General features: G+C 42.2%; 1 protein-coding gene across 1 annotated transcript in view; it reads right to left on the minus strand.

Annotated features, from left to right (window-relative positions):
- Positions 1–27,289, minus strand: part of LOC127034306 (cadherin-13) — a 145,192-nt gene that overhangs the window by 92,997 nt on the left and 24,906 nt on the right. Inside the window, exons 2-3 of the mRNA XM_050923023.1 lie at positions 8,377–8,559; positions 7,705–7,958 (exon numbers count right to left, since the gene is read on the minus strand). Of these exons, the coding sequence (XP_050778980.1) occupies positions 7,705–7,958; positions 8,377–8,559 (437 nt within the window). The remainder of the gene's footprint in view (positions 1–7,704; positions 7,959–8,376; positions 8,560–27,289) is intronic.

Here is a 27,289-nt window from a genome sequence, read left to right on the forward strand (position 1 = left end):
GTTGGGAATAATGGATGCATAGATCAGGGACGTGGGCACAGACACATGGATCAAGGATGTGGGCATGCACACACAAACAATGACTGCACTTGTCCATTAAGGCTTAGTGAATGTGCACTTTGTATTATGCCTGCTTGAACATTTGATCTTACTCTACCAGTCCATCCACTGGTGAGAACTACAGAGCATTTTCCACAATATATGCAATTTTACCCTAGCTAAATTGAAAATGCTTTTCCCTTTCATATAAATGTCTAATCCTTTATTGACTCTTCATAAACTATTTGCTTCAATAATACCCAGCAGCAGTGAGTTCCACTGCTTCATTACACTGCATTGCATGAACAATCCTTCCTTTTCTCTATTATTTATTTTGTTCAGTGTTTTCTATGTCTTGTATCAAAAACTAGATATATACAGCCTGATTAGCCTGAGTTACACACTATTTTCCATACTTCTATTATATTCCCATTTGTTTTTCTCCTTATAAAATTAATAGTCCTTGTCTTGTAAAATACTTCCTCGTATATGATCACTATCCACTCTCAGCCATCTACACCTCATTGTTCTGCTTTTTCTGCATGTTTGGCATGAGAGAAGAAAACCTCTCTTTTAGGTAAAAGAAAATTCCAATTTTTGGCAGTGCGGATATTGCCCACATTAGGTTGTGAGCTCTGGGAACTTTTCATTTAGCTTATGCGCTATTATTACTCAGAATTTCAGGAGTCCTTTGCAGCAAGTTGTGACTACTGGTAGATTGCAAAAGGATTTACGCTGTTTGGCTGGCTACATACGCTATTTGAAAAGCAAACTAGAGTTCCCAGTGATCCACTAATACCACCTATAAATTTGCATTCCCAACATAATCATTAAAAAAATTGGCAAAATCAGCAAGTCTAGTTGAGAAGTACAGATAGCAGATTCAGGATTATAAGAAAAAACTACTGCTTGATTTTCTTAACCCATTTCACGTATACTCCCTATTCTCTTGGGGCTGCTCTCTTAGCAGAACAAGATCAAACATTGCAAATAATTAATGAGCCTTTTCTTATCAAATAGCTCCCATGAAAATACTTAAAACTATCAATAAATTTAGGCCTGTATATGCTAAACTCAATACCAACACAAAATGGAATATGGGACTTTTTTTCTATATGAGTCAGGCTTTGAATAATGCACCTACGGGGCATATTGCTGTATCTGACATGATAGAAATTCCACAGCTCTTTTCCATCCATCAAAAGAAAGCTATGAAAATAGTGAATGAAATAAGAATTCCCCGGAGCAAAGACTAAAATGAAATGAATGGCTAAAAATGCATTCAATAAATAAATACATTTAAAAAACAAGGGAAATGTCATCAGTTAAGATCCATCCATCAGATAAACTGATTTTTAAATGACAAAGTTTGCAGGTACTCTTGATACAGAAAGTTTGCAGGTACTCTTGATACAGAAAAACAAAATTTTCATAGCCTATTAACTAGACATTTTTGAGATGATGCAGGGAATTGAAATCTTTAATTATATGCAGTACCTTTTCCCCCTACATTAAATGTTGAGTACTCTTACCTGTTTAAATTAATCTTCACATCGTTTTAATCCCTGCCCTAGTCCAGTCCTTCACAACACTATGCTGATACATGCTTATTTACACTGAATTTCATTAATGATCCATAGACTAATCATCTGTAAGAAGTGCCCAGTCACTTCTAAACAATGCTTATGATGATGGACAAATCCACACATCTGAGATGGATTGGCATTCTGGTCTCTACAGGTAGAGTCTTAGTGCCTGCCCTGCAATCACTGGGCACTCAAAGTTTCAATTGACTTTGCCTGGAGTGTAGGGTAAACAAGGAACACAGGAGCAGGCCAACACCACTTCAGCTACAAAGCTTATCCATAGCCTTGTTGCTTCCTCTCATGGAAAAAAGTGAAATACAGAAGGGTAAAAAATGACTTCTAAATCTCCATGAAGTTTATCAAAGTCAAACCATCATTCTTCCTTCAAGAAAATGGTGTTTGCAACCTCATGCAGTAAGGACTCAGGAGAAGGGGTCACAGACTGCACTGCCCAAGAAAATCCATAGAGAAATCAGAGCAAAATGTTTCTTAATCCCTTACACATTATTCTATGGCACCTTTCTACCATTCATCTTCAATTCCCTGCAACAAGGCTCCATTTCTAACTGGAAACTCTCCTGGGAAGCATATTACAAAAAGTGGCTGCTCCCTGACTTTTCTCCTCACGTGCTCCCTCTCAATCTTTAATGACCAACAAGGCAGCTGATCTGTAGAGGGACTCCCAGGCTACTGCCTCTGGTCCTCTCTTCTGCATTCTACGTCCTCACTCCATCCAGTTTTGCTTCCCTCATCCAGCTCAAGTGTCTAAGCATCTAATTGAAACTCCTGCTCTGATACACAGGAAGGTAGAGTTATCATCATTTCAAAGAAAATGCGATTGTATGACTTGCGTGTTCTTTCTAAATTTTCCTCCGGTTCACCAGAGACTCCAGGAACTATTTTTAATGGTAAAAATAATCTGCTTTTTTTAACTGAAAAATTATTTTCCTCTTTCTACAGGAGCCTTCCCAGAACACTGGTAGATCATCATCATAAGCTGCCTAATATAGCCTGTGGTCTCAAGAGATTCACACCAGGAACATAGCAATCATATGCCATAAAATAGCTTTAAAATTGATTCTCCATTTTTAAATATGAAAAGATGGTAGCACTTAATAATTGCCAACTCTGTTCCTCAGAGACAGGGTATATGTATGAATTATATTTCTGTAGTACAGAAGACATCATGTGGCTGGTGAAAGGAAGAAAGCCAAGGGAGCTAGCCAGATGCTGAATATCTCTGGGGTTTTCTGCCTTCCTGCTATTGATTAATTTTGTTGGGCAAAAAATTAGCACTTTTCTGTGGTAGGATCTTGTCATTCAGGTCAGCAGGACTCTGGGTTAGTTTACTGGTTTGCTGGGTGGTATGGTGTGGATGAAATCTAGGCTCAGTTGCTGACTGTCTGGACTAGATCACCCTGCAGTTAGGTGGGTTAATACCTGAATTCAAGTGGGGCTCTTTGAAGTGAGGACAGTGCAATTTTTATTGACTAGACCAGCAGTTAGAGGTGGCTGAGTGAGAAAGGGTGAGTCACTCATTCCAGAATGCTGTGCTGGCAACAAGAGAGGAGCAGACCCCAATGGCTGAGGAAAAGAAGTCACCTGTCCCTCCCCCAAGGCTGGGGGGCTCCTGGCCACCATCCCCAAGAGGAGAAGACATAAGGTAGTGGTAGTCAGGGACTCCCTTCTGAGGGGGATGGAAGCATTCATCTGTTAACGTGAGACAAGAGGCATACTGCCTGGCTGGAACCTGCACCTGAGATGTTACAGAAAGCTTGCCAAGGCTCATCCGTCTTTCTGAGCACTATCACATGCTGCTCATCCACTTGGGCACTAATGATACTGCCAGGTCTGACCCATAGCACATGATCACTGACTACAGGGCTCTGGGAGCAAGAGTGAAGAAGGTGGGGATGCAGACAAGATTCTCTTCCATTCTCTCAGTTGAGGATAAGGGCCTAGGCAGAGACACATGTACCCTGGAGAGGAGTGCAAAGCTGTACAGAAGGTGTTGACAGGACATCTTTGGCTTCCTCGACCATGGGGTGCTATTCTGAAAAGGAGGGCTGTTGGGAAGAGGTCAGGTCCACCTGACCAAGAAGAGGAAGTGTATTTTTGGACACTGACTAGCCAACCTAGAGAAGATGGCTTTACACTAGGCTCAAAAGGGGGCAAGTTACAAAAGCCCACCAGTAGGTATAAAAAGATGACCTTGATAGAGGACTAGAAGATGTGGGTGGAGGGAATGTAAAATGACAATTGCGTCATAGAAGCAACAAAATGGAAAAGAGTGAGGGAATCTGCTTAACATCTTAAAAGTCGATATGCAACTGCCAGGGGCATGGGGAATAAAGAAGAAGAACTGGAAGGCTTAGTACACAAGTTAAATTGTAACTTAATTGGCATCATTGAGACTTGAAGGGGGGTAAATCTCATAACTGGAAATTGCTATAGAGCAGTATTGCTTGGTCAGGAAGGACAGGAAGGGGAAAAAAGAGGAAGTGTTGCTTTACACATCAAGAATATATACAGTTGTTCTGACGTCTAGGAGGAGGTGAAAGGCCGACCAGTTAAATGTCTCTGAGTGAAGATTAATGGGGAAACAAAACATGGTAGGGGTCTATTTGAGACCACCAAATCAGAAGGAGGAGGTAGATGCAACTGTCATAAACAGATAGCTAAGGGTTAATGTCTCTTCCACCTGAAGCACCTGACCAGAGGACCAATCAGGAAACCGGATTTTTTCAACTCTGGGTGGAGGGAGTTTGTGTCTAAGTCTTTTGTCTTCCTGCTTTCTCTGAGCTTTGGAGAAGTAGTTCTACTTTCTAGTCTTCTGTTTCTAAGTGTAAGGACAAAGAGATCAGATAGTAAGTTCTATGGTTTCTTTTCTTTGGTATTTGCATGAATATAAGTGCTGGAGTGCTTTGATTTGTATTCTTTTTGAATAAGGCTGTTTATTCAATATTCTTTTAAGCAATCGACCCTGTATTGTATCATCTAATACAGAGAGAACATTTGTATTTTTTCTTTCTTTTTTATATAAAGCTTTCTTTTAAGACCTGTTGGAGTTTTTCTTTACTTCAGGGAAATTGAGTCTGTACTCACAGGGAATTGGTGGGAGGAAGAAATCAGGGGAGATCTGTGTGTTGGATTGCTAGCCTGACTTTGCATTCCCTCTGGGGGAATAGGAAAGTACTTTTTGCTTCCAGGACTGGAAACAGAGAGGGGGAGTCACTCTGTGTAGTGTCACAGAGCTTATGTCTGTGTATCTCTCCAGGAGCATCTGGAGGGGGGAAGGGAAAAAGGATTATTTCCCTTTGTTGTGAGACTCAAGGGATTTGGGTCTTGGGGTCCCCAGGGAAGGTTTTTCAGAGGGACCAGAGTGCCCCAAAACACTCTAATTTTTTGGGTGGTGGCAGCAGGTACCAGGTCCAAGCTGGTAACTAATCTTGGAGGTTTTCATGCTAACCCCCATATTTTGGACGCTAAGGTCCAAATCTGGGACTAAGGTTATAACAGCAACATTCCTAGAACAAATAACAAACATCCAAAATGGTAAGTAATGAGGGGTGGGGGTATTAACTATTCAGACATCTGTTGGATAAGTAATACAGTAAAACACAAAATCTTCAGTATGTTCTTAGAAAGTATTGGAGACAACTTATTGTTTCAGAAGGTGGGGGAAGTAACCAAGGACAGCCATTTAAGACTTGATTCTGACAAACAGGGAGGAACTGGCTGTTAATCTGATCATGGAAGGAAGTTTAAATGAAAGTGACCATGAAATGATAGATTTCACGATTTTGAGGAAAGGAAGAAGAAAGAACAGCACAATAAGGAAAATGAACTTCAAAAAAGCAGACCTGAACAAACTCAGAGAACATGTAGGTAAGTCCCATATCTAAGGGAGCATATCTAAGGGGAAAAAAGAGTTCAGTTTTGCAAAGAGACAATATTGAAGGCAGAACAGGAAACAATCTTCGTGTGAAGGAAAGACAGGAAGAATAGGAAGAAATGAATATGGCTTGATCAGGAGCTTTTGAATAACCTGAAGATCAAAAAGAAATCTTACAAAAAGTGGAAATATGGACAATTTACTTTGGATAAATACATAAGAATAGCACAAGCATGTAGGGACAAAATCAGAAAGGCCAAGACACAAAATGAGTTACATCTAACAAGGGACATAAAAGGCAATAAGAATTTGTTGTAGAAATACACTAGGAGCAAGCAAAAGACAAAGAAAAGTGTAGGTCCACTACTTAGGGGGAAGAAGAGCTAATAACAAGTAAAGGCTTTGGTGCCTAATGCCTATTGTGCTTCAGTCTTCATTAAAAAGTTAATTGTGACCAGATGCTCAATATGATTAATATTAATGAGAGAGAAGGAATGCAAGCCAAAACAGGGAAATAGCAGGTTAAAGAGTATTTAGATAAGATGTATTCAAGTCGGCAGGGCCTGATGAAATTCACCCTAGGATGCATTAAGGAACTAATTGAAACATTCTTGCAACCATTAGAAATTATCTTCAGGAAGCCATGGAGGACAGGTGAGGTCCCAGAGGACTGGAGAAGAGCAAACAAAGTACCCATCTTTAAAAAAGGGAACAAAGAGGACCCAAGGAATTATAGATTAGTGTTGATTGTTTCACTATCAAACTGGTAGCAAATCTTATGGGCTCCCTTGTGTGTCTGCCCTGGGTCTGGTACTATTTAATATTTTAATTAATGACTTGGATAACTGAGTGGAGAGTGTGCTTACAAAATGTATGGATGACACCAAGCTGGGAGGAGTTGCAAGCACTTTGGATGATAGGATAAGAATGCAAATGGACCTTGGTAAACTGGACAATTGGTATGAATGAAATTCAATCAATACAAGTGCAAAGTACTGCATTTAGGAAGGAAAAATCAAATGCACAACTACAAAATGGGGATCTTGGGGGGTTATAGAGAATCACAAATTGAATATGAATCAACGTGATGCAGTTGCAGAAAAGGTTAATATAATTCTGGGATGTATTAACATGAGTGTTGTATGTAAGACAAGGGAGGTAGTTGTCCCATTCTACTCAGCACTGTTTAGGTCTCACATGGAGTACTTTGTCCAGTTCTGGGCACCAGACTTTAGGCAAGATGTGGACAAATGGGAGAGTCCAGAGGAAAGCAACAAAACTGATGAAAAGTTTAGAAAACCTAACCTATGAGAAAAGTTAAAAGTTGTTATAAAGAGGATGGTGACCAGTTGTTCTCCATGTCCACCAAAGGTAGGACAAGAAGTCATGATCTTAATCTGCAGCAAGGGAGATTTAGATTGGATATTGAGAAAAACTTTCTAACTTTAAAAATAGTTAAGTCCTGGGATAGGCTTCCTGGTAGGTTGTGGGATTCCTGACATTGAAAATTTTTAAGAACAGTTTAGACAAACACCCATTGGGGTAGTTTAGGTTTATTTGGTCCTGTGTCAGTGCGGAGGGCTAGACTAGATGACCTCTCAAGATCCCTTCCAGCCCCCCATTTCTGTGAGTCTATGATCCTTGCATTTCTCTTAGTTGGCCTTTATCCAGAAGTAAGTTTATTATTAGATGCCACTGCTTAGTTGAGGAGCATTTATTATCCCTGTAGCCCTTGAATCTCGGTGGATAATAATTACTTCACTAAAAATGTTAGAAATAAATATAAGCCTGGTTCATCCATCTGAAAAACAGAGAAATTATTCTTATAAACTAGTTTAAAATTAAAAAAAAACCACCATCACCAGTTTTCTTGCGATCTCCTGGGCAGGGGTCGGGAGCAGGGGAAGAACTCTGTACCATAATTATTTCACTCCACCGCTTGTGGCGCTGGATTGTTCTGTTGCAGTAACTTACAACTTGGAAAACTATTCTCACCTGCCTAATGTAGTTCTTTGACTTTCTGATAATGAAGCTCTTCATTATGAAAAAAGAAATCCTCACTCCTTATTATCTAGATCCCAAATGAATTTAATTTAATGAGGTACTAAAAGCCAAGCTCTGCATGCACAACAGACATTTGTATTCACTTTTTGGTAGACTTAGAGTAAAGAATATTTCACTCACCTAATAGTCTGGTGTTGCAAGGTATCTGGATCTGTGGCGCTTACTGTTAACACAACACTGCCTATGGGGATGTTTTCTTGTTTGGTCACTGTCATTGGGTCTGGGTGGAAAACAGGGCCTTCGTTTACATCCAGAACAGTGATCTGAACTGTTGCTGTAGAACTGGGGCCGTAGGCTATGTCTGGAACCAGCGGGTCTTCATTTTCTACTTTGATCAGCAGTGTGTGGAATGCTGAGATCTCGTAGTCTAAAGGCTGTAAGACACGTCAAGAAATCAGAGTACCAGATGCAAAGAGCACATTTAACATTCACCCAAGCTTGTAAGTGACAGAATTAAGCACAAAGTGACAGAGTCTCCATCACCATCATTGGCTACATCCTGCTGGCCGGTCCAAGTTCAGCACCAGACAAGCTGCCTCTGTCTCATTTTCTGTGTATATATAGCCACATGACAAACCCCATCATGTACTCTAACATAGTAGCAGGGCTACTGGCTCCCAGTAAGCAGGTTCCATCATGGTTATTGTAACACAAAAGGAGTGACATGTATTGCCTAAATGGCATTGCTAGCCAACAACATACTTTTGACTAGCCAATTCCAGTAGTTGGTCCTTTTGGTGTGTAATGCACCTCACAGTAATAATAAATTACACAAAAGCAAATTGTTCTTACCTTGACAACAGAGAGCATTCCTTCATTCGTCTTTGGATTGGTATGGATTTCAAAACTCTGTCCTGGGTTTCCATTGATAATGGTATACACAGCTCTCCAAGCTCCTGTTGCTGGATCATCGCGGTCTTCAACAGATAAATTCACTATCACTCCTGTGACTCCTTCCTTTACTGTGGCTTGGAACTAAAACAATAATTGTTATTAGCATTAGTAACAATAATAATAGTTACTATTTTCTAGTAATGACCACATACATTTTTTTGTTCAAGCCAGCATTAATTATTTACATCAGGAGAAAGATGTAATACTTGAGTGAAACTGAATTTCATAGGCCATAAATAATACATTTCCAGAGCATGAAGAGTAAGGTACTGCATTACTACTGCACTGCCTCTGTTCTTGATAGATTGTAGATAAGTAACAATGTGATAGAAAACATCCTTTGAAAGCATTTGACTGAGAAGAAAAAAAAATCATCTAGTAACTTCAGTTAATGCCCTACAGATAACACACAGAGGTTCGGAAGTGCACAACTACTGGAAAAAGAAATATTCAGAACTGAGAAAGCAAAAGGGTGGATGGAATACAATTCATTCTTCTTTTAAGATTCTTGCCTTTTGATTTTTTACAAAGTCCCCTTCTTTTAACTGCTCATTACAGTGTCATAAATAAATAAAATATTTGACTTGTGTCCCTGTCCTGCTTTTTCCCCGATGAGTTTCTCTGGCATAGAATAATTGCTGTTCATTTTACTATGTGGTTCCCATAACTATCATGCATGACATTCTCTTTTCAGAGGGAAGAACTGTCATTATGGGAAGTTTGCAGCTATTTTACAGGTCAAGTAACCAAATCTTACCTGGGTAATCTACAACTTGATTATGGTCCAGTCAAACTGTATATGAATGCTATTCTCGCTTAGCAGGAGTATATTAGGTAAACATTGCAGATGCACATGAATTTCAGACACAACAACATTCCTCACGTCTAAAGCACTGGCAGCTGAAGCACTTTATATTAATTCATGTAATGAATACATCTCTCCATGTTCTCGTGGTGGGGAAGAATTTTGATATATCCATTTTATGGATGGATAAACTGAGGCTCAGAGAGACTTAAGGCCCAATCTTGAGAAGTACAGATCATCTGCAGCTCAATTTTAGATCATTAGGAGCTGGGAGATCTCAGCATCTCTCTGGATTAGCCCCTCACTGTCCCCATCCTGCAAACTTCACTAATGTAAGTAGCCCCCATTCCCTTAACTGGTTTGCCTGTGGCTGCTTTGCCAGTGGCAATACTGTTTTTTATTCCCAGGGACAAAATTCATCCATTATGCAACTCTAGCAGTGTCAATACTTCTGCCCAAGGAGTAGTGATGGGGAGTCCTTTGCTCTATCTTATCAACCTCACTCCCCCTATAATAATTAAACATTTTGAGAGGTTACAGGCAGTGGTGAGCTGGAGCTGGTTCACACCAGTTCGCGTGAACTAGTTGTTAATTTTAAAAGCCGGTTTAGAACTTGTTGTTAAAGGGGTGGGCAATCGGGAGAGGGAGGTTTTTCTGTCGTTACACCTGCCCGAGGGCCACATCCAGCTCGCCTGAGCTCCTGGCTGGGGAGGCTCCTCCTGCCCCTCCCCCAACTTCCCCCCTCTCACAGAGCCTCAGTGTGCCACGCTGCTGGCGCCTGCACTCTGAACCGCTCCTGGGCAGCTCTGCAGCTCCTGCTGCTTTGAGTGCTAAGGGGGTGGGACTGCGAGCTCCAGTGGGCTGCGCGGCATCCATACATGCTGCCCTGAGCAGCATGGTAAGGGGGCTGGGCCGGGACTGGGAGGAGGGGTTGGATAATGGGCAGGGAGCAGCTGGAGGGGGCTAGGGTGGCCAGACAGCAAGTTTGAAAAATCAGGACACAGTGTGGGGGGTAATAAGTTCCAATATAAGAAAAAGCCCAGAATATCAGGACTGTCTCTATAAAATTGGGACATCTGGTCACCCTAGAGGGGGCAGAGGTTCTGGGGGAGGTAGTCAGGGGACAGGGGACAGGGAACGGGGTGGTTGGGTAGAGGGTAGGGTCCTGGTGGGCAGTTAGGGTGGGGGGTCTCGGGAGGGGGTGGTCAGAGGACAAGGAGCAAGGGGGTTCACGGGTTGCGAGTTCTGAGGGGGGCAGTTGGGGGCAGGACGTGGGTGGGGGTTGGATGGGGGGAACAGGGGGGTTGTAGTCACCAGGTGGTTCACTACTGGGTCTTTGGTGGTGGGTCCTTCACTTGCTCCGGGTCTTCGGCAGCACTGAAGGGCCCGCCACCAACGTGCCACTGAAGACCCGGTAGGGGACCAGTTCTTAAGACTTTGGCAGCTCATCACTGGTTACAGGGATTTCCAAATATTACCCAAGATAGAAGATCTAAACTATAATCTTATTACAATATAGACTTTGCAATCTGGTTACTTGTAGGTAAGATTTGATCCCCAATACTAAAATATAGGAGAGGCAACTATGTCTTTTTCTGTCTTCAGTGTCCTCTTTTTCATTTCTTCCAACAGACTTGACTTAGATTCTCAAGCCCTTTTTGAATTTATCTGGAGAATCTGAGTGCATGCTTTAAAATTCATTTATTTCAAGCTCTTCAGCTTCAGACTTGATTTTCTAAGAAGGGCAACATTATTGATTGTCTGTTTCTATCGTCTTCGATACAGTTGGCAAGAAATTTAAAGCTTCTTTTGATTTTTGGAGTTAATACATAGCTTGTTATTGAGCTTTGGTTTGGGCAGATCATTAAGCTCATTTACAGCTTAATTAACCTGAAACTACACTTTAACAATATGTTAAGTTGACTTCAAATTGATCAAAAGAAAATATAATGTAGCAATGGTTACCAAGAAGGTGCTCCACTCCACATAGAAAAGTGCTGTAACTTATAAAGCACACTTGTTCGGGTCTCATGTTTTGAAAGAATCCACCATTTTTTGTAGCATTTAGGGTCTGAATCTCAGAGATGCTAAGCACCTGTAACTTCTGTTGAAATCAGCTTTCAAGTTCAGTCCCATGATTGATTTGTTGAATTAGCAAATTCAGTAGTGATCCCTCTCCAGTTTAAGTTCTGCAGCCCTGTAAGGTTTATCGGATGCTGACCCAGGAACAATGAGAAACATACACTACAGTATGGTTAAATGTGGAGGCCTGAACTTTATTTAAAACTATTAACAAACTGGGTAGCCAAAACCTCACACTACCCAGTGCGGCTGTTCCAGTACAGACCTCAACTGGCACTCCAATGGCCCCAGGGGCAGCAAACATGAGGGTGAGTGTGAAGGCCATGCCCCCTCTACACCCTCAGGCCTGCCCAGGGACCCTGACTGGAAGCAAAAGTCCTGCCCAGCTTCCCTCCTCCAGACCAGAGATAAGATGAAGCCAGCAATAGGCTGTGAAAGACATTGAGGCGTACCCTCTCACCATGCATTGTTGTACTCAGGATCAGAGCCCAGGCAGTCCACTGGGTCACAGGGACCTAACACCAGACCATTTTCTAACCCAACACCACACTGCCTCATGATTTCTTAGAGGTGGGTCTCAACTGGCACCGGTGGCCCATGTAGACTATAAACCTCAGGGTGGGTGTCAACACTATGGGCCCATGATACACTCAGGCATGCCAGGGCACCCTGCCTGAAAACCAGCATCCCAGCCCACTTCCCTCCTTCATGCTGGAGATAGCAGAGATAAGATGAGGGTGCTCTATGGTGTGCAAGATATTGGTGCAGACCCTCTCACCATGGATGGCAGTGCTCGTGGCCACTGTACAGGGAGGCCAAAAATAGCTATTTGCCTAGGCAGCAAACAGCAGCCACCTTCCTTCCCCTCCAGTTTTACCCTCCTATTATCACCCACCACTGACCAATGGCAGCAGCAGTGAACAGGTGAGTCTCCAGTGCCGAGAGCTTTTCCCTTCCCTGAGTCCTGCAGTACAGGAGGTGGGGAGAAGGGAAAGGGAAAGGCGCAATCACCCCACACACATATTGAAGACAAGGGAAGGGGAGGAGGAAAAGAGGACGACGCATGTGGCACATGGCCCTAGTTGTTCCTAGTTGAGTTTTCATGCATCTGCTCCCACTCTCAAGGTGCTTCCATTTCTCCCAGCCCCACTGCAGCCACAACTCAGTAGCAAGATGAGCATTTACTATTATTGACATTTTTTACTTAAAAAAAAAATCAGCAGATTCCATATTTTAAGCTTTTTCTCAGTCTTGGCTCTATACAATTACTAGACATGCACTGCAAAGGCCAGATGTTCAAAAGTGTTCAGGACCCAACACCTCTCATTTAGACACTTATATAGGGGGCCAGATTTCAAGAGGGCTCAGCCCATTTAAGCCCCTAGGCCATGATCCTGCACCATTAAAATCAATGGGGGCTTTGCCATTGACATCAACAAAGACAGGGTCAAGGCCCAATGGAGGGATTGGGACTCATGCTCCTAATTCAAAAAGGTATTTTTGAAAATGCCACCTTTGAATCAAGTGGACAGATTTTTCATATGCACTCAGCACTCCCCTGCAGCTCCCATCAAGAATACCAAGAGTCCTGCATGCTGAGCAATTTGAAAATGTGGTCATGTTTCATTAGGTGCCTAATTTGGAGCTGGGTCCTTTTGAAGATCTATCCCTTAAGGTAAATAAAGAAGAACTCCCCAGTTATGATGCTGGACTCTGATGGAAAAGCTGGCAGAAATTCTAAGGTTTTTCAGCCAGTTCACAGACCATGAAAGTCAGTTTAAGGACATTTGATTTAACAATATCTTAACTAAGGGTGGTTCTCTTATGTACTCGGCACTCTTACCTACTCCTTTTTCAGGAGGAACTCCCAGTGGTTTCAATGACAGTGAGTTAGCAATTCAGAAAAGGGCAGTTAGACCTGGTGTGGCCAGAAACCTTCAGAGCTTATGATACCAGCCAGTCAAGTAACTGAAACTCCTCTGGGAAAGACAACAATGTTAAACCTGATAATTCCAACCTTCAAGTTACATTAACCTAGGTGTCCTGCAATTTACAAGCACTTCAGATGACCATCAAAGCAAGTGACTATTTGAAGCTGCTTAGAGTTTGGCATGTTAGGGCTTGTCCACATGGGGAAGTTAATACACAGTAAGCTAGAGTGTGAATTTAAAGCACTTTAGCTACTCCGGACTCACTCTCTGTTAGGACATCGACTGTGCACTAAAGTGTTCCCCTAGGCAAATTAGTTTAGCACACTTCCAAAGTGCATTAAGCTAATGTGCTCAAAGGTACTCCTAGTGTGCAGTAAGAGTGTTCACATGGGGTGTTAGTGCGGAGTAGCTACATGCACCAGCTAGTGCCCATCAGCTACTGTGAGTTTTTCCCCATGTAGATGAGCGCTTAGGTCTGGTCTACACTGGAGGGAGGGGGAATCAATCTAAGTTACGCAACTTCAGCTACGTGAATAACGTAAATTAAGTTAACGTACTTAGATCTACTTACCATGGTGTCTTCACTACTGTGAGTCAAGTGCTGCTGCTCCCCCGTCGACTCTGCCTGAGCCTCTCGCAGAGCTGGAGTACAGGAGTTGACAGGAGAGCGCTCGGGGATTGATTTATCGCATCTAGACTAGATGCGATAAATTGATCCCCGCTGGATCGATCGCTGCCCGCCAATCCGGCCGGTAGTGAAGACATACCCTTATACTAAATCCAGGGGAGATGGATCAAATGTGCAAGTGATCAAATGTGCAAGTGATCAAATGTGCATGATAAATTATCACATTGGCTCTGTGATTTAGTACATGGATAATGTGAAGACTCTTATCACTCATATGAGTGTGTGAAAGAAGGAGAAGAGAGAGAGAGAAAAAAATTCTTACTGTGGACAAAAAATACAGTATATGTTATATAAAGGCCAACCTCTGGCGTCGTTCTAGTCTAGAGGGCCCTTTTATACACAGAACAGACTCCACAGTGACTAGAAAAACATGTTGTAGTAACAATGACTCCCCCTTAAAAACCAAAAGCGAAAAAAGAAGGGTTAAAAAAAATGAACTCAGAACTCAAGCTAGTTTTGGAAATGGGGGAAATAGAGTGATAGGTTCATCATCTCTCAAAATGCAAGATTTACACTCTTAAGGCAGGGTGCTGAATAGGGAAAAGCTACTGCCATGCTCTAAAACCCCCTACAGTGGCTAACACATATAATTAGATCGAGAGTTAATTGATTTTACTCATTTTAAATATCCGCACATCCCCAAAGCACCACTATCAATTAAGAATAAAATTGATGAGTTCAGAACTTTATTTAAACTGCTGCCATCAGCACCCACATAAAAAAAAATTATAAATAGAACACCTCGAGACAGATGCTTAAGTGGTGTAAGTTGCCATAGGAAGTCAATGGAGCTATATATGCTCATTTATTACAGCTGAAGATTTGGCTCTGTAAGTTTAACTCATTCAAAAGCGTTATATGCCTTATTTCTACAAATGGGCTCAAATCAAACATTCAAATCTAACCCCTTTGCCCTGGAACTGGGAAGGCAGTTCTATAATATTAAAAAAAGGATGATGAAACAATAACATTTAAAGTGTTGGTTCCATAGGGGAAAGGGCCTAATTTTACTGATTTGGTGCAGCTCAAGATGGGAAAAATATCAGAGGAACAACAGATCTTAAGGGAGTTCCACCATTTAGAACTGATATCGTAAGAGATCAGCTAATGGGACTGCAGCATCAGCAAATTTAAACACTCAACCTTGATCAAAACTCCACACTCTATCTTAAACTCTCTGAAAATTGCCTTCCTGGCCAAAATTGTAACTTAAAGCAATAGATGAGATTTTATTTATGATGTGTCCATATGGTGCATAATAATAAATACACTGGGGTACTATGGGTGACTAGCATCCAGCAATGAGTACGAGCACGAAGTTCTGCCCTTTGTAAGGCCATTGAGCAAATTCTGCCTTAGACTGGGACACCAACCCAGCCTGAAGTAAAGAGCTGCAATGAATAGCAAATGCAATGTGAGAAAAACGTGCTTGAATTGATGATCTGTACATCAAGGCTCATTAGGATTCCACACACTGTTGGCCCTACTCAAGAACAACCAAATTAAAACTGCAAGTCAGTTTTCATTAATCAGAGCACCATTCTAGTTGAAGGTGTTGCGTGTGTTATCGTCATGGCATTTGTTTTCCTGTCAAGATCTCATGAATGATGAAAGATGATGATATATATTAATACACACAGCTCCATAAGAGGACTAAAGAAAGCTGCCAGAGGGAGATCAATCCTCTATATTCCCCAACACTACCCTTTAGAACCACCTCACGTCTATTCTTTCCCACAATCCCTTGTATTTAAAACATGAGTTCTAGATATGCAGGTTTTTGCAAATTAGGTTTATTAAAGTTCCATATTTTATATTTTTTATATCTTTTATCTTTTCATACTGCTATTCAGTGGTAGCTGTGAGATGTGTATATATAGTATTTATGCATTTGTTTGGTAGGAGGCTAGAAGGTTTTCTATGGTATTATGCCTAGAATACTTCCCAGGACACAGGGATCTTTGATGTGATCACACAGGTTTGATGTGTCAAAAAACCCAGCAGAGAGAATCTCATGAATGTCAATTGCTGACATTTATAGTGGAATTCACTTGGAGACACAAACCAGACTTTCTGGCAAATGATAAACCAAATCACCTAGCATTATGATCCCATCAGACGACCCAAGCTTGCCAGATTAGGGCCTGCATAGAAATAATCCATTAACATATGGGTGCCTCACAAAGTGATGTTAGTGATCCATTTGATCACTCTTCCTTCGGAGTCCAATAGTGATCAAATGCCCTGGCATGGTGTTAGTGGGCACAGTGTTCAATGTAAAACAGAGGACATGACCCACTGTGACCATTAAAGATTTACTGAACTTTTTGTACAAATAAAGCTGTTGTTAACCCTGTGACCTTGCCAAATTGCAGCTTGGAAAATTATATTCTCCCCTCATAACTCTCTCCTGTGGGTTTTTGTTTTTTTTTTTTTTGGATGAAATTTACTTTAAGTGGTGTGCAGCCTTGACGGTGCTCACACAGACAATTGCTGTTCTTCACTCTAGAGGTAGCTGTATTACTGTAGTGTATTTAAGGTTTTCCTTACACAGTTTGAACATTAACATATGAAGCACGTCAGGAACCATTTAGATGAGAGGTGCTATGAAATTGTAAGCTATTATTATAAAATGACCACGATTTGACGACGTAACTAGATACAATATCCTTTTAAAGAGCAGAGTGCAAAATATAAATCATTTGAGTAGCCTTCAGTAATTTTCACTGTTTTACTGTAATAGTGCAGGCTGTTGGCTCCTTTATTTCTTATAAAATGATGATATTTCTTCTAGCTGCTTCCTTATTTTCTTCTTAATACATAATATTCTCAAGGGGGATGGAAGAGAGACAGAAAATAATTGAATTGTACATCAGGAAAGATCTTCCTGAAGATATGAAATTGACCATCATCATTTTGAATGCATTTGTACTTTTTTTTTTTTAAGCTATCAAATGGTTACAATTCCTATTGACTGCAGTAGGAATTGCAGTGCAGACTTTGTTCCTCTTTATGGAGAACCTCTGAGGCATTTTAATATTGCTGATATCACATATCTGAATGATGATTTAAAAGAAAAAGGAGACTAAGATTGTGGTCTGCATATTGTAGCAGAGGAAGGTCGATTTAATGGAAGGACTGGAGATTTAGGGGACTAAGAGAGAATCTGCCTAAGTATCCTTAGTTGATGATCTCCTCCTGGCTGTGGTAAAGGAAATGCATCCATGCTGATTTTACTGATTGTGTGGAAAGTGGGCAGTGAGGGCATTTGCTGTGAATTTAAGTGATATAATGCAATTTTTTGCTGTTGTGAAGATTATGTTTTGGAAGGAGTGCCCAGAGGGAAGGGAACATCTAATGGCTGTTTTTATATACGTACCAATTCATAGTGTTTCTGCATGGGTGCATAATGACAAAACAACGAAAGAAAGAACAAACAAAAGAATATTACTGAACGTGACCAGGGAGCAAACTTTGCCAGCCAAAATTCTAGTGTAATAAAGGTCATATGTATAACTACTGCCACAGTCAGTAGTTAATGTTCTGTGAACCCATAATTTCTGAATGGATTAAATTGCATCTGTTGCTTTTTAAAAACATAAATCAGCTCGCCACCCCTTTTTGGTTGATTTGAGCTTTGAACGGTAAGTATTGTACTTCTGAATATATTAATAAGTATGTTGCTAGACTTAAAATGTATTAGGGCTGAGTACAGATTTGAATAGAAAATAAAATGTCAAGACACGCACTCTTCCCAACATAGGAGATGTCATAATTTCAACATGGCTGATAAAGAACTTCAAGCTAACGATCATTCAGAACTGAAAAGGAAATTATTATTTGATGAAAAAGAAAATAGCAACAAATTATCCTAACTCTTCACTGTGGAGTCCCACACACAGTCACATAGTACATGTACTTGCTGCTAACACATTGAGGACAAAAATAAAGTACAGGGCATTCTTGGTCTGATTTTTCTGTGAGACTCCACTCCTAGAAATCAAACAGGAAAAACATTCATATCTGTTATGCTAAGTATTGAGAAATATCTGTCTAGGCCATATACATTGGGTCAAATTATTCACAAACTCTGAGGCCAGAAGGTACAATTAGGATAATCTAGTCTGACCTCCTGGCCTTTAGAACTCCACCAGCATTGAGCCACACAATTTATGGTTGAACTAGTGTATATTTTCAAAAACATCCAATTCTGATTTAAAAACCCTAAGAAAGCAATATTTTACCACATTCCTTGGTAATTTGTTCCAATTGGTAATTGCTCTCACTGTTAATTGTGTCCATGTATACCACCATATTTTATACAAACGAGGCAAGACCTTTTAGCCTCATTGAACAATGAACAGGTTTGTTGATTTTTCTGGCCGAAATTCCACCTACATTTTAATTACCACCATGTTGGAATAGCTATTTGTAACCAGGCTTACAATACAGACTAAAGCACAATTTGATTCTGTAGCATAGATGGAACTGAATCATGTTTTAACAATTCCCCCAAACTATACTGTACCCTGCAAAATCCAAGGAAATTGTAATACAGCCTTGGACTTTGTAAAGCTGTTGCACAGTTTGAGTGATGCAACAAAAACATTTTGATCCCTTTAAGACTGCAAGACAGAATTGCATTTTAATCCTGCTGAGAAGTTGCAATGTTGCACAGAGCTCTGACCATGGAATAGAAATTACAATGTAAGTGAGACCTTCTCCAAGGCAGAATCCTTGGGATAGATGAGAAAAAGAAGCTGAATAATAAGATAAGAAGCCTAAGCATCCTATCAAATATTGTGTCACTTTTTGCTCTGTACCTCTCAACTGTTAAAGAACCAATTTCCCAGTGAAGATGGTTATTCACTTGCAGCTGATCACAATCTGTGCTGCCAACAGCAGATGTTTCAACAGTGGTTAAGCCTCTTCCTATGGTCCTTGGCGAGCACCATATATGCATCAGAACAACTTGTATTTCTAGAATATTTTAGCAATGAAACGTAATCAATTCCCCAAACTTCTGGCATTTCAGAGTGTGCCAACTAGTGGGTGCGATGCCCTAGATTTACAAGCCCCTCCAGCAGAGATATGTATGAAGTTGGCCCAGTCTGAAAACTCTTTTTTGGAGTCAGTTAAGAACTATGGGAAGTTTCATAGTGTGCCAGGAGGTACAGATGGAAGGAGGTAGCTTTATGTGCAATAACACAAAATTTGTTTGAATTTTGGATCAAACTTCTAACCAGTATCCATTTTCTAGGGGAAGTGGGAGGTGAAGGGAATGGAAATTCTGTCCAGAGGTAAGGTATTTCACACTGTCTGCACATAATAACTCTTCCAGGCAAGCCGAAGATTCTCTTTTCTCAAGCTGATGAATAAAGTCTATCACATGCAGAATCTCAGAGAGGAAGTACATGAGTTTCCATCAAACTATCTGTCATATCTCCTGTTTGTGCAGCATTCCCTGAATGGCAATAGCAGTGGTATATCAAAGTGTCGTAATACAAGGAGAATCATTTAAGGATTATAGTAGGAGAACTTTCATGATTAGTTATTTCTTTCTTTTTCTGTTCTTTTCCTCTCATGGGAAGGTACTTTTTATCATATTGCCAACATTCTGAAGAACACAGTGCTATCATTACACTAACAGGGGACAGTTGGACTATGGGCCTGCAACTCCATCAGCACAAAAAGACTCCCTTCCCAAGGTCAAAAAGGAGAAGCAATAATAGATGTAATGGAATCTAACCAACCTTGTGACTTCAGAATGATGTGAACCTTCTTGTATGGCATTATGATGGCAGTGTTCAAAGCAGAGTTTGCAAGGAGTTCTCTTGCAGATGGTGAATGCACATGGTGAAAGTGTGTGAGAATTAAATATCGACTGGGAAGTGCTGTGATGGGGAGTGACTGAAGCATGGAGTGAATGGATGTACTATCTGAGGTTGAGTAAAAGAGAGGTAGGTCAGGAAGAAAGTAAAGATATGCTAAATGGAGTCTCTCTTTTCTGTTTTAAAGGAACCTATATTCTCCATCACCCATTGTCCAGCTCCTTTCTTAGATGCTCATTTCATCTGTACTTGAAAGAAAAGTATATAGTGAAAAAGGAAAACTAAACATCTCCTTACAGGCCTGGTCTACACTACGCATTTAAACCGATTTTAGCAGCGTTAAACCGATTTAACGCTGTACCCGTCCACACTACGAGGCCCTTTATATCGATATAAAGGGCTCTTTAAATCGGTTTCTGTACTCCTCCCCAACGAGAGGAGTAGCATAAAATCGGTATTACCATATCGGATTAGGATTAGTGTGGCCGCAAATCGACAGTATTGGCCTCTGGGGATTATCCCACAGTGTACCACTCTGACCACTCTGGACAGCAATCTGAACTCAGATGCAGTGGCCAGGTAAACAGGAAAATCCGCACGAACTTTTGAATTTCATTTTCTGTTTGCCCAGCGTGGAGCTCTGATCAGCACGGGTGGCGATGCAGTCCCAAATCCAAAAAGAGCTCCAGCATGGACTGTACAGGAGATACTGGATCTGATTGCTGTATGGGGAGACAAATCTGTTCTATCAGAGCTCCGTTACAGAAGACAAAATGCCAAAGCTTTTGAAAAAAATCTCCAGGCTACACAGTGCTGCGTGACAAGCGTAACGGAAAGCCAAAGAATCAAATGGATGTCATGGAGGGAGGGAGAGGGTATTGAGGACTCCAGCTATCCCACAGTCCCCAGCAGTCTCCGAAAAGTATTTGCATTCTTGGCTGAGCTCCCAGTGCCTGTAGGTTCAAACACATTGTCTGGCGTGGTTCAGGGTATAGCTCGTCAATGTACCCCTTCCCCCCCCGACGTGAAAGAAAAGGGAAAAAAAATCGTTTCTTGACTTTTTTTAATGTCACTCTATGTCTACTGCATGCTGCCGGTAGATGCAATACTGCAGCAGTAAAGAGCAGTATCCGCTCCTCTTCCCTCCCTGGGGGGTGGGGGGGACGCCTGGGTAAAAATAGGAATGATTCCTGGTCATTCCCAGTAGATGTTACAGAATGGCTGGTAACCGTCTTCATCATAGCAACTGGGGGCTGAGCTTCAATCAGCCCCCTCCCTTTCATGTGTAAAGAAAAGATTCTGTACTGCCTGGACTATCATAGCAGTGGGATGCTGGGCTCCTCTCCCCTACACCGCTTAATGTCCTGCCTGGACTGTCATAGCAGCAGGATGCAGGATGCTGGGCTCCTCTCCCCCACACCGCTTAATATCCTGCCTGGACTATCATAGCAGCTGGAGACTGCCTCCCCCTCATTTTATCTCACTAACAAGTAACTGTTTCTTATTCCTGCATTCTTTATAACTTCATGACACAAATGGGGGGGACACTGCCATGGTAGCCCAGGAAGGTTGGGGAGGATGGAAGCAATGGGTGGGGTTGTTGCAGGGGCACCCTCCTCCCCCGTAAATGGCATGTAGCTCATTATTTCTGCAGGATCTAACACGGAGCAGCTGTGCTCTCTGGTTCTCTGATACACTGGTTCTCTAGTACACTTGCCCCATATTCTAGGCAGGACTGACTCTATTTTTAGATACCATAAAGGAGGGATTGACTTGGGGAGTGATTCCCATTTTTGCCTTTGTGCCCCCGGCCGACCTCAGCCAGGGGCACTCATGATAGCAGCAGACGGTACAGAACGACAGATAGCTGTCATCTCATTGCCAATTTACAATGGCAGCAGATGGTACAGAACGAATGATAACCGTCTCTGCTATCATGCAAAAGCAAATGATTGCTGCTGTGTAGCGCTGCAGTATCGCCTCTGTCAGCGGCATCCAGTACACATACGGTGACAGTAAAAAAGCTGAACGGGCTCCATGGTTGCCATGCTATGGCATCTGCCAGGGCAATCCAGGGAAAAAGGGCGCGAAATGATTGTCTGCCATTGCTTTCCCGGAGGAAGGAATGAGTGATGACATTTACCCAGAACCACCCATGACAATGATTTTTGCCCCATCAGGCATTGGGATCTCAACCCAGAATTCCAATGGGTGGAGGAGACTGTGGGAACTATGGAATAGCTACCCACAGTGCAACGCTCCTGAAATCGATGCTAGCCTCGGACCATGGACGCACACCACCGAATTAATGTGCTTAGTGTGGCTGCGTGCACTCGACTTTATACAATCTGTTTTACAAAACCGGTTTATGTAAAATCGGAATAATCCCGTAGTATAGACGTACCCTCAGAGTGACTTCTGTGGTACTGTTTCTTCTTTGCAACATCCGTGGAGGGACCATTCAATCCACTTTTGTCTTCTTGCCCGTAATTTAAATTTTCTTAACAGTGCATTCAGAAGGCACACAGCCTAATAGAACACAATCATTTCTTTTTCCATCACCTACCCTGCACACTTTTTGATGTGGATGGAGAAATAATCACTTGAGTGCTTATAAATAAACATGAACAAAGAGCATAGATCTAGAATGACATAATTACTTACAAAATTTCATGTCAAAATCTATCTAAAACTATCCAGCATACTATAGATACTTGTAGACCTAAGTACCAAAGCACTGACAAGGCCTTTATCTCTCTCAGTTTAATACAATACAATATGTCTCTCAGTTTAATACAATTCTCACATTGTTGAGAATAAAAGGGGATGTTATATTTGTAGGTTAGGGTGACAAGCATTAGAAGGACCCTGAGGCCTTGCCAAAGCCTATTAGTATCAATATGGGTGGTGGGTGGGTGTGTCCTCTGTTCACAGGCCTCAATGTACATTAGGTCTAGTTTTGAGTTTAGTGTGCGGGCAGTGTTGGTGGCCTATGATACACAGGAGGTTAAGCTAGACAATCTGGTGGTCATTTCTGGCCTTAAACTCTATGACACTGGATCAGGACTTGTATGAAGAAAACTTGCTTACTAAACAGTTATGCCATTCCTCCTTTTGAATGGTTCTTCCCGTTCTTCATCTGTAAATCTCTTTATTCTTAGTATTTATGCAAACGATTAATAACAAACACATCCCCACAGATAAGTACATTCTGAACCTTTCCCAAGCAAAATCATGCAAGCAACCCCATTACTAAATATCTGGATCCTAAGGCATAGATCCATATGAAGCACCTCCAACTGAGCCTGCCAGTTCTATGGCAAATAATGTTAAAGGACAATAAACATCTCTTTATTTCTGTATATAACTATACGATACTCTGCAGCCAGCAGTTCTTTCTCCCTTTGGAAGTGAGAATACTGCTGCATTAGCAGGTAGGCAAAAATCTATGCCAATTCTTGCCTCCGAATAAGCTCATAATGAGAGAGGTGAAACATGAGGAATGATTTCAATGGAGCTACAAACCCCAATAGGAAAATCAAAATCTATTTGACGTTAGAACAAAATCTTTTTTAATCTGGCTAATGCGGCTTTTGTGCTGATGCTGATGGGTACATTTATTACTGAACAGTGGGATGTTTGAAAGCACAGACACCTGACTCCAACACTTCCTAAGAAAGCAATAATTTTCAGGTGTTTGGCTTGGTGGTTAATACATAGATATATAATTTTCAGCAAATTAAGCAGTGTTTTATCAGTCTGGTGATCTTTAGGATTTATAATCAAAGCTTGATGACATCCTGATTAATGCTGGTGTAGGCTCTCTGAACCCTACAGTGTTTCTGATCATTTGGAGCTTAGCTCGTGCCTAGATAATTAGCCTTCTGATTATTCTAAGTAACCGAGGTCAAAGGTTAGCTAGCACCACAGAGCACATTTAATTCAATCAATTTACTTAGTGAAGCAGTTAGAGAAATGTATTTCTTCCACTGCATTAGGAATTTTTTTTCTGAATTCCTATGCTTTGGCTGATGAGCATTTTAGCTTAATTTCTAATTTGATATTCTAGTGGGGTTTTCAACTTCAATTACTCATGATATTTTCACTCATAAAACCAGGAGCTTCTGTGTGGAGAGAAGGAACTGTCTCACTGAGAGACAAAAAAGCGATTGCTATTAGGGTTGTGTTTTTTCTGCTAGCACATTCTAGAATGGGCTTGGAAAGAACCCTGCTGTACATTGTATGTGAGTGTGTTTTATTGCTCTGTTGAGTCTAATGTTAGATGTCTCTCAAGCAAAAGGAGTTTGAGCAATAAGTTAGGGCCACATGCTATTCAATGGCAGCAGATTCCAGAAATCTTGGCAGTTTAGTTCATATTCAGAGGTGGGCTTCGGTAGTTTACTAAGTGCTCAGCATTGTAGTGTTAAGTGAACATCTTTTATCCCAACCTTTTTTCCACAGAGAACTGCAGATTTGGGACAGCCAAAATATTTAGCTAATCTGTATTGATATTGGAGAAATATTTTGGTCAAAAGGAAAAAGAAACTGAAATGTTTAAATCATTTTGATGAGTCTATTTTTGGAAATAGATTCAGGTACCATTCACAAAACCAGTCATAGTGACCTTTTATCCAACAGCCTAATGGTTACGGTACTTAACGTAGGATGCAGGAGACCCAAATTCAAATCCCCACCCTGGAGCAGGACCCTGAACACAGGTCTCCACCCTCCCAGGTGAGTGCCCTAACAACCAGACTATTGGGAGGTGGGCCTCCTTGAGTCTTCTCTTTGTACGAATAAGTAAATGTCCATCGGACTAGCGACTGGAGCCCAGGTTTTCCCTGCTACAGGTGAGTGCCCTAACCACCAGGCTAGAAGATTATTCTCACTCAGTGGCTTATGCCCAATGATTATTTAATCCACACTTTATTTTTTTGATTTTTCAGAATTGCCAGACAACTGAAGAATCGAGTTCACTGCTCAGCTCTACAGCAGGGTGCTTAGGAGTGCCATGTTACAGTAAGTCCTAGGTTTGGGATAAGATGTAGAATGCATCCCCTGACTACTTCTGGTCCACGAGGGTTTCGTGGCACTTATAAGAATAGGAAACAGTTTTGCTCATTCTATCTAGATAATTTTCCATTTTGACGTGCCCAAATTCACATCTGTCAATGCATCAGGTATTTTCCATTTCTTGTTCCTTAGCTGTTGGAGAGTATTGCTTCTGCCATTACAGCAACCTGTTACTGCCACCCCTGAGATGGACTGAATTTTAGTAGTTAGAGATGAGTATCTATAATAAATAGAAAGATGTAGGACCTAATTTCCACCAATTGATGCTGGCTTCTTCCCCCATAAATCAAGGTACAGGGACCCTGATATGTAAAATTGCACCATTTGGGATGCTCAGTGTATCTGTAATGTCCTTTGTCTGCTAAGAGGGCCTAACGGCTTCAGTACTGCCCTGAAAAGGGTACTGCTGGTTGGGGATCTGTTGTGGCCAGGACAACTTGGAGATGTTCTCAATAGGGAATGTCCTTAGAAGCCTCTACTAGCAAGATTCCTATGAATATTAAAACAAATGCCTTGGGCGGAACCCAAAAGGTTGGGGGGCAGCCGAATCATTGTCCTTCTCCTTGGAAATAAATTTCTCTCTTCCTCCAGTTGCAGTGTTGCAATTTATACTACCTTATATCGATGGAAATTAATCTGGCCCACAATCTGTACACCGCTTTGGGGTCCATTGGGATGAAAAGTGCTATATATATGTAAAATATTCTTCTAATGAAGGTCACTCTGAGTCTCGTCCTAGACACCTGTGGGTATCTGCTCTCAGTACAAAATTTGACACAGATGTCAGACTCTCTCAGCTCAAGAGAAGTCCAGAACAGAAACTGCAGGGTAACTGCAGGTCAGGAGTTAGATGCATTAGCAGCAATACGTCAAGAACACAGCCAAGTGTCTGCCTATGCTATGTGGGTCACTAGACAGTGCTAATAGTCTCACTCTTTCATGAACATGAAATTCCCTCAGCCTGTTTATAGAATGAAAACCAAGAAAACTGCCCATACATTATATCACTAAACACTGAGTCTTGTCTATAGAAGGAAAAACACAAGACCAACAAAAACCCTACAAAAACAGAAAGCTACTGCACATACAATTCTCCTCCAGGAGAGATGAGAGAAATTAAAACCATGCTTGATAGATATTAGTTATGTCACAATGGACAACTGCAAGGCACTCAGGTATTGTGGCAATGATACCCACAATATAAGAACACATATAGACTAGAGTAGGACCCCATAATAATAAACCTTTTCACAATTATATAGCATCGTTCACAAGGTTCAACTTTTTGAATGCTCATCGGTGTATTGTCTTTAATTAAGCTTGTAGCTTGAATGTCAAGAAAGAAAAAGGCTTCATGTCAATGAATAAATAAATAGGACGGAACCACAAAATGTTGATCCAGGTTTCAGGTTTCTTCCCCCCGTCTCCCTCCCATTTCAGCAGTGTTCTGATCTGGGGTTTTGGTTCTGCCCATTACAGAAATCGGGATCGGCTGCAAAAAGCACATTTGCTTTTCCAGCTGCAGAATGAGGAGGGGGAAGAAGTAGCTTGTGTCTCTGACACATAATTCAGCCACAATTACAGTCCCTATGCTCTCTTCAGTACATTAACAGGCTTCCACCTAGCACCAGGGCCGCCCGGGGGGAGGGGAGCAAGAGGGGCAATTTCCCCCAGGCCCCAGGCTCCACAGGGGCCCCCACGAGAGTTTTTCGGGGCCCCTGGAGTGGGGTCCTTCACTCGCTCCGGGGGGCCCAGAAAACTCTTGCGGGGCCGAGCCCCAGAGCTTCTTCCACTCCCGGTCTTCGCCTGCGGGGGGGTCCTTCCACTCCGGGGTGGAAGGACCCCCCGCCAGCGAATTACCGCCAAAGCGGGACCTGACGCCGAAGTGCAATCTGCTCTTCAGTGGTAATTCGGCGGCTGAGGGCCCTTCCGTTCCGGGACCCGCAGCCAAAGTGCCCCGAAGACTCGCAGCGGGGGCCCACCACCACCGAATTACCGCCGAAGAATGGGCTGCACTTCGGCGTCGGGTCCCGCTTTGGCGGTAATTTGCTGGCGGGGGGCCCCTGCAGCGGGTCTTCGGGGCACTTTGGAGGCGGATCCTGGAACGGAAGGGCCCCCCCGCCGCCGAACAGGGCTGGTTCTAGACATTTCTCCTAGCGGGGGGCGCCCTGCCGCTTGCCGGTCCTGCGGCTCCCGTGGACTTCCCGCAGGCGCGGCTGCAGAGGGTCCGCTGGTCCCGCTGCTCTGGTGGACCTCCCGCAGGCACGCCTGTGGATGCTCCACCGGAGCCACGGGACCAGTGGACCCTCCGCAGGCACGCCTGCGGGAAGTCCACCGGAGCCACCTGCCACCGACGGCCCCAGGCCCCCGGAATCCTCTGGGCAGGCTGCAACATCCTAAG

The sequence above is a fragment of the Gopherus flavomarginatus genome, chromosome 14 (assembly GCF_025201925.1).
Source record: "Gopherus flavomarginatus isolate rGopFla2 chromosome 14, rGopFla2.mat.asm, whole genome shotgun sequence".
NCBI classification, from domain to species: Eukaryota; Metazoa; Chordata; order Testudines; family Testudinidae; genus Gopherus; species Gopherus flavomarginatus.